The 18,836-nt window shown below is 41.2% G+C and overlaps 1 protein-coding gene across 1 annotated transcript in view; it reads right to left on the bottom strand.

The window, feature by feature from the left end:
* SYNE2 (spectrin repeat containing nuclear envelope protein 2) overlaps window positions 1-18,836 on the bottom strand; it is a 317,234-nt gene that overhangs the window by 243,295 nt on the left and 55,103 nt on the right. Inside the window, 5 exon segments of the mRNA XM_032621163.1 lie at window positions 831-1,012; window positions 6,771-6,863; window positions 6,953-7,030; window positions 7,121-7,216; window positions 8,174-8,235. Of these exon segments, the coding sequence (XP_032477054.1) occupies window positions 831-1,012; window positions 6,771-6,863; window positions 6,953-7,030; window positions 7,121-7,216; window positions 8,174-8,235 (511 nt within the window).

Raw genomic sequence — 18,836 nt, 5'->3', positions numbered from 1 at the left:
ACCTAAATGGAAGGGAAGTCCAAAAGGGAGGGCATAACTACATGTGTATGGCTGATTCATTTTGCTGTGCATTGGAGGCTAACACAACATTGTAAAGCAACCATACTCCAATAACAATTAATAATAAAAAAGAAATTAAAAAAAAGAAATTATAAGCATTAACTTCCCTTTATCATCTCCTTTTTTTAAAACACCTACTCTCTTGTTTCTTTGTTTCCTAATTGAGCTACGAGTTTCTAAACAATGGGGACCATGGTCTTTCATGCAGCCCTATAGAGTTCCAAGGGATAATTTTATGAGTTGGCTACTCATTCACTCATTTTTCATTCATCCACTCAACACATTTATGGAGCACCTACCAAGAACACATATTAGGCTAAAATTAAGGGAATACACAGTCAACTAAGATAGAGTCTTCTAGTATTTTTAAATACTTTTAAAGAGCTTCTAGTATGGCAAAACTTTTTGAATCTAAATCCACCTTCCAGATGCATAGGGGAATTGTGCCTAAAGAAAAAGATATTTAAAGACTACTTTATTTGCACACAGTAATAGACCACCTATACATGGGAGTGGGAGTGAGGGAAGTTACCCAGATGATACCACCTTCTGGTCTTCAAAACCAAGTGTGGCTGAGCTCACAGAGGTCCACATGTGGAAGATGCAGTGTGAGAGGAAGAGGGAGAGTGAGCCTTTTCTTTTTATGACAGGGAAGTGTTCAGGTGGGTGTTACTCCTATTTGGCCTGATTTTCAGACCTGGAAGTCGGTAAGGTTGCGTTGGTGGGTACAGCTGCCCTGTGTGCCTCCTCTGGTGGAGCAAACTACTTACATGGCACATTGCTCCTGAGCCCACTGGAGAAGAGCCTTCTTTGCAGACATCTGCCATCTTTCTTGGACTTTGGAGCATTTCTTAGCTGGAGGACTTGAGGTAGGAGATGAGTCGACCACACTCACACTGTCCAGGGAAGGCTGATTGTAATTGCAAGAAAGAGTCCGGGCAAGCTCCTCAATCTAAGGAAGACATAATAATTGTTAACGTGTATGGAATCATAGGTTAGCAGCATTGAGGCAAAACCTTCAGCCAGAACAAGACCTAAAAATTATCGTATAACAGTGACAGTTTACTCATGGTGAAATGAGTACTGGGCAAACCTTTGAATAACGGCATTTGCCATCTGGGGCTACACATTGGCTTTTGGGACTTGCTCTCACCCAAGCATATGGCACTCCACATCAAGGGCAGGCATCTATTCGCCCCCCCGCAACATGCTTATAGAGCACTTCACTGGTGCTCCACCTCTGTCCATCAAAACTGAACTGAGGGGCTTCCCTGGTGGCGCAGTGGTTGGGAGTCTGCCTGCCGATGCGGGGGACGCGGGTTCGTGCCCCAGTCCGGGAGGATCCCGCATGCCACGGAGCGTCTGGGCCCGTGAGCCATGGCCGCTGAGCCTGCGCATCCGGAGCCTGTGCTCCGCGGCGGGAGGGGCCGCGGCGGTGAGAGGTCCGCGTACCGCAAAAAAAAACAACAAAAAAAAACTGAACTGAGCCAAACTGAACTGCTAGTCGAGAATTTCTCTGGAGAGACTGGGTCAATTAAAATGCATCCTTGATTATAAACCATTAAGAAACAAATATACATACAGGAAAAAATAGTCAAACACGAAGAGGTAAATGCCAAGCAAGAAAAAAACTGCCCTTAAGTATATGAAAAATAACTTCATTAGTCATTTCAGAAATCTAAATATATACAGCAAGAGAACAGTTTTTTCATACATAACACAGGCAAAAAATTTTTAAAGGTAACAGTCAGTGATGGTGTGAATACCAGAAACTGGGAACACGTAAATTGGTTTAGATTTTTTTGGAGGGCAATATGATAATACCTACAGAAAACGTTAAAAGATAAATCCAGGGCTTCCCTGGTGGCGCAGTGGTTGAGATGCAGGGGACATGGGTTCGTGCCCCAGTCCGGGAAGCTCCCACATGCGGCAGAGCAGCTAGGTCCGTAAGCCATGGCCTCTGAGTCAGCGCGTCCGGAGCCTGTGCTCCACAACGGGAGAGGCCACAACAGTGAGAGGCCCGCGGACCGCAAACGAAACAAAACAAAACAAAAAAACAAAACAAAAAGAAAAATCCAGAAACATAATAGAAGTATTATTGAAAGATGTACACTTCTTTCAATGATTGACAGACTCACCAGATAACCAATAGTAGGTGTGACCAATACAATGAACAAATTTGATCTGGTTGGCATACCCCATTGCACCTAAAATGGCAGAATCAACATTCTTTCCCAGTGCATATAGAATATTTACCAAAATTGACCATGCTGAGCCACAAAGCAAGCCACAGCAATTTTGAAGGACTGAAATAATTCAGATTATATTTTCCAACCACACTGAAATTAAGCTAGAAATCAGTACTAGTGAAGATATAACAAACCTCCAAATATTTGGAAATTAAGCCATAGATTGTGATAGAGCCCATGGGTCAAATGAGAAATCATAATGAAAATTTGAAAATATTTTGAACAGAACAAAAATGAAAATGTTATATTCATGGGTTAAAAGATGCATTATTTAAAAGATATCAGCTTTTTCCAAATGATTCTATACATTCAATCAATCCTCATTAAAATTCCAGCAGGTTACGTGTGTGTAAATTAACAAGTTACTTATAAAATTTGTATGACTATCAAATCAACATGTTATCTACCTTAAGCTTACACAATGGTATATGTCAATCACATCTCAGAAAAAAATATATACGGAAATACAAAGAGCAAAGAAGCCAAGATAATCTTGAAGAACGAGTTGGAAAACCACAATATCAGATATCAAGACTGACTGTACAGCTACAGAAATTAATGTAGTATAGTATTGGTACAAGGATAAATAATGGGACAGAATAGACAATCTGAAAATGGAGCCATACCTATATGATTACTTGATTTATAAAGGTGATACTACAGTGCAGTAGGAAAATGATGGTCTCTTCAATAATTACTGTTGGATCAACTGGATAGCCATATGGAAAAAAAAATCTTAATTGCCTTAACATAACATACTCAAACAAATCAATTCATTCTTGAAAGACTGTAGAGCTAAAAGTAAACTGTGAAATGATTAAGCTTTTAGGAATGTGCTGTCCAATATGATAGCCACTAGCCACATGTGGCTATCTAAATTTAAATTAAATAAACTTTAAAATTTAGTTCCTCAGTCATACTAGTCACATGCCAAGTGTTCAACAGCCACAAGTGGCTAGTGGCTACTGTTCTGTCCAGTGCAGGTACAGAACATTTCCATCATTGCAGGAAGTCCTATTGGACAGAACTATTCTAGAAAATAACATAAGATATCTCCGTGGTACTGGCAAAGGGAAAGAATTCTTTAAAGGACATAAAAAGTACTAGCCACCAAAAAAAAAAGAAGCTGATAAATGTGAACTACATTAAAATTATGAATGTCTGTTCATTAAAGATTTGAGAAAGCAAGCCACAGAGTCAGAGAAGATATTTGCAATTTATAAATACCCAACAAAGGACTTGTATCCAGAATACATTTTAAAACTTCTATAAATCATTATACACAACAGCATAGCTAAAATAAAAGTTTCTAATGCCAAGTATTAGCAAGGATTGGAGCAAGCAACTCTTAAACTCTGGTAACAGTGTAAGTCACAACAAGTTTGAAAAACTGTTTGGCAGTATCTACTAAAGGTGAAGATCACATGCCCTGCAGACCAGCAGTTCCAGTCCTAGATAAATATGCAACAGAAATAAGGGCTTGTACCACCAAAGGGCATATACAAGAATGTTTTTAGCAGCTTTATTCATAATAGCTTAAAATTGGCAGCAAAAGAAATGTCTGTCAACAGTAGAATGGTAAATAAGTTCTGGTATATTCATGCAATGGTATATTCATATACAGCAATGGAAAAGAAAGACCCACTGATACCTGCCTCAAGAGGATGAATCTCACAGACATGATGTTAAGTGAAATAAGTCAGGTAGAAAAGACTATTATATAGTATATGCAAAATAATTCTGTTATAATTCTGTTTATATGGAGTTTAAAATGCTAAACTAACCAATGATAAAGATCAAAGTAGCGGTCATCTTTAGGGAAGGAGGGCAGTGACTGGGAGAAAGACCTGGGGGCTCTGGGATGCTGGCAATATTCTATCATCTTATCTTCAGTTAAATGGTGGTTACGTGGATGTGTTTAATTTCCAAAAATTCATCAAGCTCTACATCTAAGATTTGTGCAGTTTTCTCCGTGTGTTGTATACTTTTGACAAAAGTTTATTTACAATATTAAAACAAAACTTTAAATTGATTCTTTTTTTTTTTTAATTTATTTATTTTATTTATTTTTGGCTGTGTTGGGTCTTCGTTGCTGCCTGCGGGCTTTCTCTAGCTGCGGCGAGCGGGGGTTACTCTTCATTTAGGCGCGCAGGCTTCTCATTGCAGTGGCTTCTCTTGTTGTGGAGCACGGGCTCTAGGCACGTGGGCTTCAGTAGTTGTCACATGCGGGTTCAGTAGTTGTGGCTCGCGGGCTCTAGAGCGCAGGCTCAGTAGTTGTGGCGAATGGGCTTAGTTGCTCCGCGGCATGTGGGATCCTCCAGGACCAGGGCTCGAATCCGTGTCCCCTGCACTGGCAAGCTGATTCTTAACCACTTTAAAAAGCTTTAAAAAGCTACAATTTTGCAAATCTTATGGCCCAAGAATGCCGTTCCTAGGAATTTGGCCCATGGGTATAATTAAGATTATATGCAAAAGTTTTACGTTAAGGGTAGTCTTTTTGGAATTGCTTAGTCATAAAAAACTGTGAGCATTCTGACTGTCCCTTAATGAAACAACAGTGCTTTACAATAGAACATCATACTTGCATTAAAATACATATAAATTCAGAAAGATTTTAATTAGAATTGCTTGAAAACAGTAATGGATAGCATGACCCCATTTTGTTTAAGACATACATGCATGAATATATATATTAATTCCCACTGTATATGTCATGAAGACTGTACACCAAATTAATTGAAGTGGTTATCTGTGAGTGACAGAATTACAGATGACTTTATTTTCTTTTTGTTGTCTATATTGAAATTTCAAATTATATTTCAAATGTCCTAAAAAGTATGGGAAAATATTAAAAATGCCTATGAATTATCAAATTTTAACATTTTACATTTGGTTCATAATTTTTTAAAGAAATAAAACACAAATACACTTTGAGCCTTCTGTCTTTCCCCCTTCAATTCCATTTCCTTCCTTTCCCAAAGGAAGAAAACCAAAATCCTAAATTTAGTTTTCATCATCCTCACATATATTATTCTACTATCACTACAAATATAGGTATCCAGGAATGATATAGTCTCATTTTGTATGTTTGAAATTTTATATAAATTAGTTATGTTATTTTCTAGTTTTCCTAAAATAAGCATTTGTTTCCCATATAATTTTTAAAGTTATTTTTAAAGTAATTATGGAGATAATGAACATGTAACTTTTTTTTTTTTTTTTTGCGTTACACGGGCCTCTCACTGTTGTGGCCTCTCCCATTGCGGAGCACAGGCTCCGGACGCGCAGGCTCAGTGGCCATGGCTCACAGGCCCAGCCGCTCCGCGGCATGTGGGATCTTCCCGGACCGGGGTACAAACCCGTGTACCCTGCATCGGCAGGCGGATTCCCAACCACTGTGCCACCAGGGAAGCCCCTGAACATACAAGTTTTTAAGTAGCTACAGAAAATACGCACTAATTTAAAATCCCAGGCCTGAAAGAATGTATTTATCAGCCATAAGTGTCATAAAGTCAGGACTATACCTACTTATTCCCTGTTATTTTCTTTCTTTCTTTTTGTTTTTTTTGGCTGCATTGGGTCTTCATTGTTGCGTGCGGGCTTTCTCTAGTTGCAGTGAGTGAGGGCTACTCTTCGTTGCAGTGCACGGGCTTCTCTTTTCAGTGGCTTCTCTTGTTGCAGAGCACAGGATCTAGGTGTGTGGGCTTCAGTAGTTTCAGCACATGGGCTCAGTAGTCGTGGCACACGGGGCCCAGAGTGCAAAGCCTTCATTAGCTGCAGCATGTGGGGCTCAGCAGTCACAGCGCACGGGCTCTAGAGCACCGGCTCAGTAGCTGTGGCACACGGGCTTAGTTGCTCCACGGCATGTGGGATCTTCCAGACCAGGGATTGAACCCGTGTCCCCTACATTGGCAGGTGGATACGTAACCACTGTGCCACCAGGGAAGTGCCCCCTGTTATTTTCTTACTGTCGCAGCACAAAAGTTAGCACAAAGTAGGTGCTCAAAAATATTTGTGGAATGAAATGAAAGCTATGAGTCAGTCTTGGGACAGAGCTAGATGTTGCAGGATTATTAGATTAGACAAGGGACCTCAAAAATAGGGAGATTTTACCAAGTTTAATGGGTTAACTTTCAAGAATTTACTCCAGAAGCTTCCTATTCTCTCTTCTGACAGAGTAAATAAACAATAATAAGCAAAAATTTACCATGGCAAGTTCTATTCAGACTGGTGCTGATACCATGGATATTTCAGGATATCATGATAATTCAGCATTCAATTTTCAATTGAAGAATAACGTAAGTGGCAAAGGGTCTGCTATATAATTTCCACCTGACAAGACTTCCAGAGGGTCCTATTTCTGGAAGAAGCTCTAGCATCAAGTCACACTTATTGCATTACACTTATTTCATACTGTGGTAATTAGAACAGGAATACTTTTCGTATCATCAAACTACTTACATGAAAGTGCAGTATAATTGTCCAAATTAGGCCAAGAATAATGGATGGGTTTCCATCTATAATATCGGTAACGTGAATATTTATTAGCTTGATCTGGAAAAAAAAGAAACGCATGTTAAAAGGATAAAATATTTCACAGCATTTATCTCCCCAATGAATTTTCATGTGAATTTCATACTCACTGATCGGTTTTTTAGGAATCTCAGGGCATGTTCTATATTGCTTCTACACTGGAATGTATTAGATCCTTTATCTCGAGGCTATGAAATTCAAGCAAAATATATTACTCACAAATGTGATTTCTTTTTTTTTAATCTACAAAATTTCTTAATGTTGTTTTAAAAGCTTACCAACTGTTGTCCTGAGAGTACTTCCAGCAGGTCCAGGAGGACATGCCCCTTTTTAATGTCTGCGAATAGGTCCGACACAACTGAGGGAGGGGTGTGCTACAAAAGGTCACAAGAAAAGTAATCATTGAAACTTTGGTCCAAAAACACGACAACTTTTAAGAATCTCATAAATGTGCTTTTGCATCTTTGCAAAAGCTAAGATTCAGTAGTGATTTTCTTCTTAATTAACAGAATGTAGAAAGCACACGAAGTTCCACATCAAAACATGATAAGGAAAGTAGTGAATTTATCTCACAGCAAATTTCCAGTAACACAACACTCTTTCAGCTTTCACTGAGAGCTTAAAACTTGTGCAGTGAAGTGGCATTCAAGATGCTCAGAATCAGCCAATAGTGACCCATTTGGGGAGATTACATTTCTGGAGTAACCTGTTTATGAATTTCCTCTTTTTAGAATGACAAGCACTGTGCTGGGATGGGTAGCCTGGGTGAAGAGGCTCACTCATTTTGTATCCAGGTTATTCCAGGCACCCGGATCACTGAAGGCCAGGATAGCAGAGAGATTAAGATCAAGGCCTCTGGGTCCAGACTGCCTGGGTTTGCATCCCAGCACGATCACTTGTAAGCTGTGGGACCTTGGAGAAGCCACACAACGTCTCTGTTTCCTTGTTCTCTAAACACAAACAATACTATCTGTCTCAGGATGTTGTGAAGTCACTGAAACATAACGAGTGATCAGTACATTTAAAGTACTTACAACAGTGTCTAACATAACACTCAACATATATGACTTCTTGTTACAATTTCATTTGATAAAAGAGATGTTACTGCTTTAAATATTTTCTAGCACTGTCTCCCATATCCTTAACAAAAATGCCCCCTTTTCGTGTTGGAGAAGAATAACAGATACATCAAAACAAGATCAAGGTGACATTCAGCACATTTTTTCAACCTTTTACATGTCACCAGTGCCATTTTGGGGACCAAAACTGAGGGAACAGGAGGAATCACTTAAATATATATTTATAGCTTGATTTGCTCTCTTTTTCCTCACCTTTGCCAACTGTGAGTTTATCCAGCATGTGAAGGTTTTCTTCTGAGTGTCTTCCTGTTCAGCTATTTAAAAAGGACAATAGCAGTTAGAAAACGAGAAGCCTCAGAAACCATTTGAACAAATCAACGTTTCAAAGGTCTGTCACTCTGGGTACGTGTGTGTATCTCACAATCTTATAAACGTTCTAGGACTTAGTTTAAATTTCAGATGTTTGTCCAAGAAGTGTTTTGGAAATATAGCACGTTGAAATAAGATATTTCTCAAAGCCACCGTTTAACTGCAAGAGACAACGGTTTTTAACATTTTACCGACAAAAGAATTAGCCCCTACATGACCTTGACAGTGCTGTACAAGGACCTGTGAAGAAAAAAAAAAGGGGTTTCTAATCCAAATGGACTTGCAGTCTAAGCCAACGCCACACGGTACTTCAGATAAACCCAGAACATCTGAATACATTTTAAAGGGCTCATAAAGTTGCAGCAGTTTAGTCTTGACATTTATCATGAAGAATATATTGTCACTGAATTAACTGTCAATCAGCTGCAATTAGAGTCAGAGAGACCTGAGTTCAAATCCTGCCTGCCTGTGTTACTGAGTAGCTGTGTGACGTGGGGAAGGTTCCTCATGGAATAAGGTGAGAACCACTCACCGCTAGAGACTGTTAGTGGTTCACTCAAAGTGAACAGACCCTGGCACCAAGGAAACACAGAAGTGCTAGCTCTCACTCTTACTAACCAGGCAGCAGTCCAGGGAAAGAGCAGAACACTCGGTGTGGATCCTTCCTTCCTCCCCAGGGCAGGAGAAAGCTCCATCCCGACACCATTCTTCCCCTCACCTCTAGCCCCTCGGCTCCAGCAGACACCCTCAGCCCTGAGGCCAGGGGTTCCCCTGCACACAGGACTGTCTTTCCATTTCCCCAGATCTCCTCATCCTACTGGACAGGGGTGAGAGCAATCCAGACACCCACTCCTCCCTGTGCCTAATGCTTACAGCCTTGTTCCCACCACCTACCGCGGGCTCAGATCTCATCTCACTGTGCCTTTGCCCCTGCTTACATCCCATCAACACACACACACACACACACACACAGTTCACACACTCAGGTCCCCCTCCATTCTCCCTCTAATTTCCAAAAGACTCTGCACGTCCCCCAATTTTTCTCATCTCCCACCTCTCCTTAACTCCTGAAACCCTTCACTGATGCTGAAATCCATAACAGACCATCAGCGAAATCCCCTATGTGCCCACTACCCTCTTCACCTTTCTGCTCTAATTGAACCTCCACCCTAACCCAGAACTCTGCTTTCCCCACAGCCCTCCCAAGTGACAGCACTGCTTTCTCTTACAGACCCTGGAACACTAGTTCCTTGCTCTTCGCTGCTACTTCCAGATCATTTTCCACTCTCTTTGTCCCTGAAATGCTCCAGCTTTAACTCTCATGGCATCAGACAGTCCCCACTATTACAGTCATCTACTTACCTCTGTCATTCCTCATCATTTCTCAAAGGTTTTAGTTCCTTCCCCACTGTTGCTCTTTCCAACGTGACCCCTAATTCTTCGTAATCTCAATACACATACTGGTGAAACTTCCAACCTTCTGGCCTCTCTGTTTCTTGAATTCTTCTCCAATAAATGTGTCTTCTGCTCTGCCTCAACCACTCACTGTCATGGTTATACCCTGACCTTGTCATTACTAAAAACTACAACTCATGGTCTTGAGTTCATGCATCCCCATCTCTGAACATCATTCCTTATCTTTTCAGTTCATTCTCACTAGTGTCTCGACTCCAACAATCCTTGGAGTCCATCAGCAACTCCAAGCCATCAATTCTGCCAGTTTTACACTGTCCCTCGCCCCCTTGGTCTCCTTCCTTTCATCCTTATCCATTGTAAATTCCACGATCAATTATTACAAACATTCCCTTGCACCTCTCATTCTGCTGTGCGCTCTTCATCACCACTCTCTGCTCACTCATACCTGCACGCATGCTGCTGAATGTGGCTGGAAGGAAATCCGTAACTGCGGACCAGTCTCATTGTGACCACCAAGTAGGCCCTCAGTGCTGCCTGGAAGTCATAATACACTGCCCTCTCCCACTCCGCTAGACAGCAATTTCACACTCTCTCCTTCTTTCTCAAACTCCTAACGCCTCCCCTCCCATCCTTACTCTCAGCTGAGACCTTGCTTCCCCAGGACACTTAGAGATCATCTACTCCCTTGTCTAGTAACCTATCAAAAGGCTCTGCCTCCAGCCTGTTAGCATGGGTGAGCCAGCCTTGCTCAGACCTAAAGCCAATCCCTTCCTTCCCTCATTCACCAGGTCTCATCCCTTTGGAGCTACTCCAGGACCTTTTACTCCTTTCTCTCCTGTATTATCCTCTCCCCAACCCAAGACTATTCCCATTAGTACTGATCCATGCTATTAATTCGCCCATCTAAAACTAAAAGCAAAAAACAACCCTGTCTTGACCCCATCAGGTACAGGTCCATTGTGGCAAAACTCCTCAAATAGATTTGTCTATGTTCCTGGTCTCCAGGTCCCCTCCTCCTTCTCTCTTAACTGAACCCACACCAATCATGCCCTTACCATTCCGCTGAAACTACTCTTTCATCAAGGTCACCATGAATCGAGTTCATCAACGACCCCCCCAGCCCCCACTAAAACCAATGATCGATTCTCAGTCTTCATCTTTCTGGAGCAATCAGCAGCATTCAGTACAGATAATCACTCTCTCCTTCTGCTTGCAGGCCCCTGTACTCTCTGTCTTCCTCCTCCATCACAGGTTGGCTTCTCTCTTTCTCTCACACTTCATGTCCAATGCCTCGGGAAATCCTCTTACGTCCACCTTCAAAATATATTCAGGGGGCTTCCCTGGCAGCGCAGTGGTTAAGAATCTGCCTGCCAATGCAGGGGACACGGGTTCGAGCCCTGGTCCGGGAAGATCCCACATGCCGCGGAGCAACTAAGCCCACGTGCCACAACTACTGAGCCTGCGCTCTAGAGCCCATGAGCCACAACTATTGTGCCCACGTGCCACAACTACTGAAGCCCGCGTGCCTAGAGCCCGTGCTCCGCAACAAGCCACCGCAATGAGAAGCTCGTGCACCGCAATGAAGAGTAGCCCCCGCTCGCCGCAGCTAGAGAAAGCTCTTGCGCCGCAATGAAGATCCAAGGCAGCCAAAAAATAAATAAATAAAATTAAAAAAAAAAGAATTATAAAGAACCATAATTTTGTCCTATAGTTCAAAATGTTACTAATGTTTTCATTGTTTGTTTCCCTAGAATCAGCAGATAGGACAATAAATTTTAAACATGCACTGACGCTTACCAAAAAATGTGTTGAGAGCTAACTTCGTTCCTCAATAGAGAAAACTAGAGAACAAGTTTTTATGCTTCCAGGATCAAGTTACATGCACACAAAGTACATTAATCAAGGCCACGTGTATAAGCAGGAAGGGACTATTTCATTATTACAAAAAAGCAGAAATTCAAAACAAAAAACAAAACAAACAACAAGGAAAACAAACAAATAGGGCTCTCTTTTTTTTTTTTTTTGCAGTACGTGGGCCTCTCACTGTTGTGGCCTCTCCCGTTGTGGAGCACAGGCTCCGGACGCGCAGGCTCAGTGGCCATGGCTCACGGGTCCAGCCGCTCCGCGGCATGTGGGATCCTCCCGGACCGGGGCACAAACCCGCGTCCCCTGCATCGGCAGGCGGACTCTCAACCACTGCGCCACCAGGGAAGCCCGAGGGCTCTCTTCTTTATCCTTAAGGAGCCAAGAGAGATTTTTTTTTTTCTTTCTAGGTATAAAGTATGGAGAAGAAACTAACCAGGAATACCACCAGGTCCAGGACAGACAGTCTACACTAACGTTAGGGGAATTATTGTGGGAGAAAGGAATAACCATAGAGGGGGTGAAATGCTGGCACAAAAAGGAATGTAAAGGAGCACTGTGTGCCCAAGGAGTTTGAGTATTGCACATCCACCTGGAGACCTCAGTCATTCTGAATTATTTCCAAGAAAGATGAGGGATCACATGATCATTTCCATGTGATGCTGGACAAAAGGGGTCTTGGTACTGAGCAAACTGAGGACTGTGAACTTTCCTAGGCTGAGAAAACAGGCAGCATATGAGGGCTCTATATGGACTGCTCAACTTGGAGCACCTAGTCTCACATAGGTTGGACTGACCTCTGATAGGGACATACATAACCAAAAATTTCCAATGAAAACCTTGTTATCCCTGTCCTAAGTTGACTAAAATCTAATAGAAACAAGGGGAAAAACAGTAAGAGGAGCAGGCAGAACAAATCCCGACCCGAACTCTCCAGTTAGCAAATGAAACCCTCAGGAAAAGGTTTTTAAACTTCATGGCTTTTAACTAACACATTGTCCACCTCTTCATCCTGGAAATCAGAACCCTTCAAATGCAACAAGGACCCTTGCTAACAGCAGACAAAGATGTCCCAGGTGCAATTAAACACCTTTTTGACTACTCAATTAAATGGTTTCGTCTGTGCCATGTCACTTATCCCTTGACACACTTTTCTCACATTTTCATACTGCCTTATCCCTGAAAAGTGGTATTAATTCAACAGGAACCAGAGTCAAATAGCTCCCCCTATGGCAGGATAAGTAACCTTTTGTTCCTTTCAAAGGCTGACCCATTGGGGAAAAAATAATTGAGAGACACATGCTTTAAAGCAACTTAATTTGAGTGGGTGAGATTTTTTTTTTAATGTTGGGTTTTATTTTTTAATTTCCAGAGTAACTTTCTAATGAAATAATAAAACTCTTCTCAAAATGACATAAAGAGAATAGGACCTTTTATTTATTTGTTTATTTATTTTTTATTTTTTTAAGACGTTGGGGGTACGAGTTTATTAATTAATTATTTTTGCTGTGTTGGGTCCTCGTTTCTGTGCGAGGGCTTTCTCTAGTTGTGGCAAGTGGGGGCCACTCTCCATCGCCGTGCGCGGGCCTCTCACAATCGCGGCCTCTCTTGTTGCGGAGCACAGGCTCCAGACGCGCAGGCTCAGTAGTTGTGGCTCGTGAGTCCAGTTGCTCCTCAGCATGTGGGATCCTCCCAGACCAGGGCTCGAACCTGTGTCCCCTGCATTAGCAGGCAGATTCTCAACCACTGCGCCACCAGGGAAGCCCCTATTTTTTATTTTTTTAATTTAATTTTTATTTTATATTGGAATATAGCTGATTTACAATGTTGTGTTAGTTTCAGGTGTACAGCAAAGTGATTCAGTTATACATACACAAATATCTGTTGTTTTTCAGATTCTTTTCCCATATAGGCAATTACAGAGTATTGTGTAGAGTTCCCCTGTGCTATACAGTAGGTCCCTGTTGATTATCTATTTTTTTTTTTTTTTTTTTTTTTGCGTTACGCGGGCCTCTCACTGCTGTGGCCCCTCCCGTTGCGGAGGACAGGCTCCGGACGCGCAGGCCCAGCGGCCATGGCTCACGGGCCCAGCCGCTCCGCGGCATGTGGGATCCTCCCAGACCGGGGCACGAACCCGTGTCCCCTGCATCGGCAGGCAGACTCTCAACCACTGCGCCACCAGGGAAGCCCTGATTATCTATTTTATATATAGTAGTATGTATCTGTTAATGCCAACCTCCTAATTTATCCCTCTCTCCCCGCCTTTCCCCTTTGGTAATCATAAGTTCGTTTTCTAAGTCTGTGAGTCTGTTTCTGTTTTGTAAATAAGCTCATTTGTACCATTTCTTAGATTCCACATTTAAGTGATATTATATGAAATTTGTCTTTCTCTGTCTGACTTACTTCACTTTGTATGATAATCTCCAGGTCCAACCATGTTGCTGCAAATAGCATTATTTCACTCTTTTTTTATGGCTGAGTAATGAGAAAAAGACCATTTAATCAGCAGACATCAGGGACAGAAAAAGACAAAAACAGACAGAAAATAATAAAATCTATCATAAGGATGAGTTCCTTAAAATGCCAAGGAATAGAGAATGAGAAATTCTCTATTCTGATTTTTCAGGCAAATAAGAAATATATAAAATGCAGGAAAATGTAGTCAGTGAATTTCATTCAGGCCCATATGGCTATCCCGGATTATCATTCTTGGAAAATATCTGCCTGAGTTTCAGAAAGGCATAGAAGGAAAAGGTTTTCTCTAGGTGTCATTACCATAAAAATACATTTAATCTCTGACTTTGTTCTTATTCAATCTGCCTTTTGTGAGCTGGCAACTCATATCCTTAGCTGGAAGGGAACTTAAATGAAAACAAATTGAGTTAAGCTCAATTAAAGAGTATAGATTTTAAGTTCATTATAAATCTCATTATTAAAATACCAAGGCCACTGTGTCTCAGCAAGGTCCAGTCTCCACAAAAGTTCATCTAAAATGTTGACTCCAGCAGTCCTCCCTGGTAGTAAGAGTTCAAAGGCAGTTACTCAGGCATGAGAATCTCTAATTGATATTTTCACTTAAACACAGAGCAACAAATTCTTACAATGTGGCTTCTCCAAGAATGTTCTCTACTGCATGAGGTCACCAAGGAGGCTTTGCAACCTTCTCTATCCAGGAATTTCCCTTCTTCCCTTTCTATTGCTGGGTTATTGATAACAGGTTTATTGCACATGGCACCAGATTTATTACTTGGATCTTTCACTCTCCTCATTAAAATCTTTTGATCACTCCCTAATTCCTTAATGAATAAATTATAGATTCTTAGCCTAACATTCTAGGTCATTCAGAATTTGACTCCAATCAACTTTTTCCTGACTCATCCCCCATGATTTCCCCACTTACATCCTGCTTCTCTAGCCAAACTAGAATATATGCAGCTCCCCAGTTAAGTTGCTCTCTTTTCTGAATCAACATGCTATGTACCCTCTGGACTGGCTAATCCTCCCGCATCCCTCTGCATTCACAGAAACCCGACCACCCAGCACAATGCACATGGGGGGCATTCGATCAACATTTGTTAAAATAGGACATATCCTGTTCAAATGTCCCCTTTGTGAAACAGAAATAATCTCTTCTGGCTCTGGCCTACCACAATACTTTGTTGGGTCTTTTTTTTTTTAATCATTATTAGTATTAGGAAGTAATATATAATCCTCATAAAACATGTTTTATAAACAGTAACAGAATTCAAAGTTAATCTTAACTTTCCCCACACACCCATTTTCCTTCCCCAGAGACAACATTAATTAACAATTTCCTGTGCATCCTTCTAGATTAGACAGGCAAAGAACATAAATTCTAAAGAGCAAGGATTTGTTTTGGTCGGTCACTGGGTTCCTCGCTCCTAGAATAATACCTCACAAATAGAAGTCAATACTTGTCAAATGAAAGAATGAATGTACGTGTAAATTAAATTACTACACATGATATGGTTTCATTTTTTAAGTTGATAATTCAAAAAGCAGCAATTTAGGTACACTATTTAAAGTTAAAAAGCATCTGTTAAGCCATAAGAAATTTTTAAAAAAGAGATCATAAACCTTCCACATTACCAGAAAGGAAGAAAATTATCATTTACCCAGTAAAAAGAACAAAGTAGATACATATGTGCCAATGCAGGTATATTCTTAAGTGAAAACGAGCAAATTATAAAATAGCATGCTTATCATCATTCTACCTGTATTTTTATGAAAGGATAGCTACATGAATAACCAACAGTTTTGTTTCTATCTTATGGTAATTACCACTTGCTGCTCATGTACTGCAGTCATGTACCTCTATGTGGTTTCTCTCCTACTCATTGTATCAACCTTAATATTAAACCCTTATGCTTTTGTGTTTTTGCTTCCCCTTAGACCAGTGCCATGTAGAGAAGAGGTACTCAATACATTTTGCTGATTGAAAGACTTAGTAAATATTAAAAGATTGAGGTTCAAACTGACTTATTGCAAGGAGAAGAATTTATTGGCAACAGTTACTAGGCCTATGTCTTATCCTAATCCTTGTTTTAAAAACCCCTGGGCACAGATGTAGAGAACAAATGCATGTACACCAAGGGGGGAAAGCTGTGGGGGGAAGCTGTGGGTGGGATGAATTGGGATATTGGGATTGACATATATACACTAATATGTATAAAATAGATAAGTAATAAGAAGATGCTGTATAAGAAAAATAAATAAAATTCAAAATCAAAAACCCCTGGGTAATTTCTTTCTTCTACTAAGAAAATGTCTTGAACAAAAGGGCATGCACTAATGAGACCCCTGAAACAATGCTGCCAACTCTCTGTTAGACAAGGTAAGAATAACTAAATTCAGACAATAATGCAACACATTTTAGCCATGTGTTCCAACAGCCATCCCAAAGAATCTTACCCAAGCTGTTATCCAATAGAAAGGGAACTAAAAATAATAAGGCCACCTCTTCCATTGTTTCTCATGGAGATGATAACAAACAAATAAATGAATGAAAACACACAGGCATGCACAATGAAAACAAGAAAAGCCTAAAATATCTGAAGAATAAACAGGAAAAGGCCTGTTACTGAACTACAAAAGGGGAGACTATTAACCAACAGAGAAAGCAGGGGGACAATTTACAACACATTTTCTTAAACCAAACAAATAAGCAAGTAAGAAAGAAAAATAAATAGTACCAGGACTGAGATCTCACTTATTGAACCAGAAAAGTGAGTTTAGAAGCTAAGTCCTAGCTAACACATCTCGTAAACTCGATGTGCAACCACGTCTCTACTTCAAAATTCTTTTCATTCACGTATTTCCTCCCAGGAGAATCTGTGTTGTCACTATGGAAAAAACAGCACTTGCCTGTCAAACTCAGCATTCCAGGACTGAAATGACACTCTACCTCCCTACTTCTCCCCAAACCCGCCCTCATCTGTGTTTTCATCTCATGGACTTGACACCACCATCCTTTATCAGCCCCAAGTACAGCCTACCGCCAAATCCTGCAAATTTGCCTCCACATGGCTCTGGTATGCGCTTCCTTCTCTACATCTGACGGCCCTCTTGCCTGGTCTACCGTCAGGTCTGGCCGGGACCATGTCCACGGCCAACCAGGTCTGCTCTGCTCCCTTCAATCTGTTCTCCACTTCAGCCAGTAGATCTGACCACAGTACCCTTTCCACCCTTTGATGGTTTCTCTCTGCTCTGAGGATCAAAAGCAAAACAGCCTGTGAGGCTTGCAGGGTCCACCCCAGAGCATCTCTCCAGCCTCGGCACTTACAGCTCTCCTCCATGCCCAGGGCTCCAGCCACTCCATCTTCCTTCAGGGCCTTTACAAGCTATGTCCCCTCCTGCCACAGCTGTTTGCACCACCCTGCCCTCTTCACCTACTTGACTTCTAATTACCCTTAGGGCTCAGCTCAATTGTTGCATCCCAAAGGAAACCTAAGTCAGTCTGTCTTCCTCCACTACTTAGCATCGGCCTCAACTTATAATCATTGACAAGGTTAAGAGCATGGGCTCTAGAGCCAGACTACCTGAGTTTGATCCCGTATCTGCCACCTACTTGCTATGTGCCTCAGTCTCCTCATTTGTAAGATGGGGATTAACAGTACCTACCTCACAGAGTTGCTAAGAGGATTAAGTATTTGTACTGATGTAGAATCAGAGATCAACAACAGATAATCCCAAAGGCCAAATGTAGCCCACCACCTATTTTTGTAAATACAGTCTTCTTGGAACACAGACACACTCATTTGTTCACATATTGTCTGTAGCTACGTTCATGCTAAAATGGCAAATTGAGTAGTTGTGACAGAGACCATATGGACCTCAAAGCTAAAATATTTACTACCTGGTCCTCTACAAAAAAAGTTTATCAATCCCTGGAAAGATTATGCTTGATCTACACAAATGAATATCAGCTACAACAGGGATGAATGTTGAAATCATTATGCTAACTGAAAGAAGGCATCACAAAATACCACATATATGATTGCACATGTACAAAATGTCCAGAATAGGACAGTCTATAGACACAGAAAGTAGATCAGTGGTGGCCTTGGCCTGATGCAGGGAGGAGTAGAAGGTTTTGGAATAAAATGGGAATAAAGGGTATGGAGTTTCTTGTGGGGTGGGGGGGGGGGGCAGTGATAAAAATGTTCTAAAATTAAATGCAATGGTTGCACAATTCTGTGAGTATACTAAAAATGATTGAATTGTACACTTTAAATGGGCGAGTTGCATGGTATGTGAATCACATCTTGAATTATATCTATAAAGCCGTTCCTAAAAAAATATTAGCTAACATCTGTGAGCTAACTTGATTACTATCTGCCTCCTCACTAGCCTACGGGCTCTAGGAGAGCAGAGGCCAGGTCTGATTTAGCGCCTCACTTTGCCTGCAGCTTGTACACAGTGTGTTTCATGTTGTTCGAATTCAGAAAGCATTTGTTGAATGAATGGTTATTTGGCTGGGGCAGGAGCGAGAGGGGCTTTGTTGCTATTTTTCCCCAGTGAACCCACAGATTTAAGTACTTAGTTTGTTGGGGAAATCTATGACACACAGCAAAGAATTTCTGCTTAGGGCCTTAGCATGTAGAATCCAGCAAGGTCCTGTAGCCACATGAGGCAACCACACCCTTATGCAAACACCTGAGATTTTCACACTGAGGCTTTTGTTTCCAGCCCTATGGAACATAGCTCCTGGCTCACTGCGTAAAAGCAAATCTTGTATTTCTAGCAC

This window comes from Phocoena sinus, chromosome 2, assembly GCF_008692025.1.
Source record: "Phocoena sinus isolate mPhoSin1 chromosome 2, mPhoSin1.pri, whole genome shotgun sequence".
NCBI classification, from domain to species: Eukaryota; Metazoa; Chordata; class Mammalia; order Artiodactyla; family Phocoenidae; genus Phocoena; species Phocoena sinus.
This window is presented reverse-complemented; position numbering and strand designations above follow the sequence as displayed.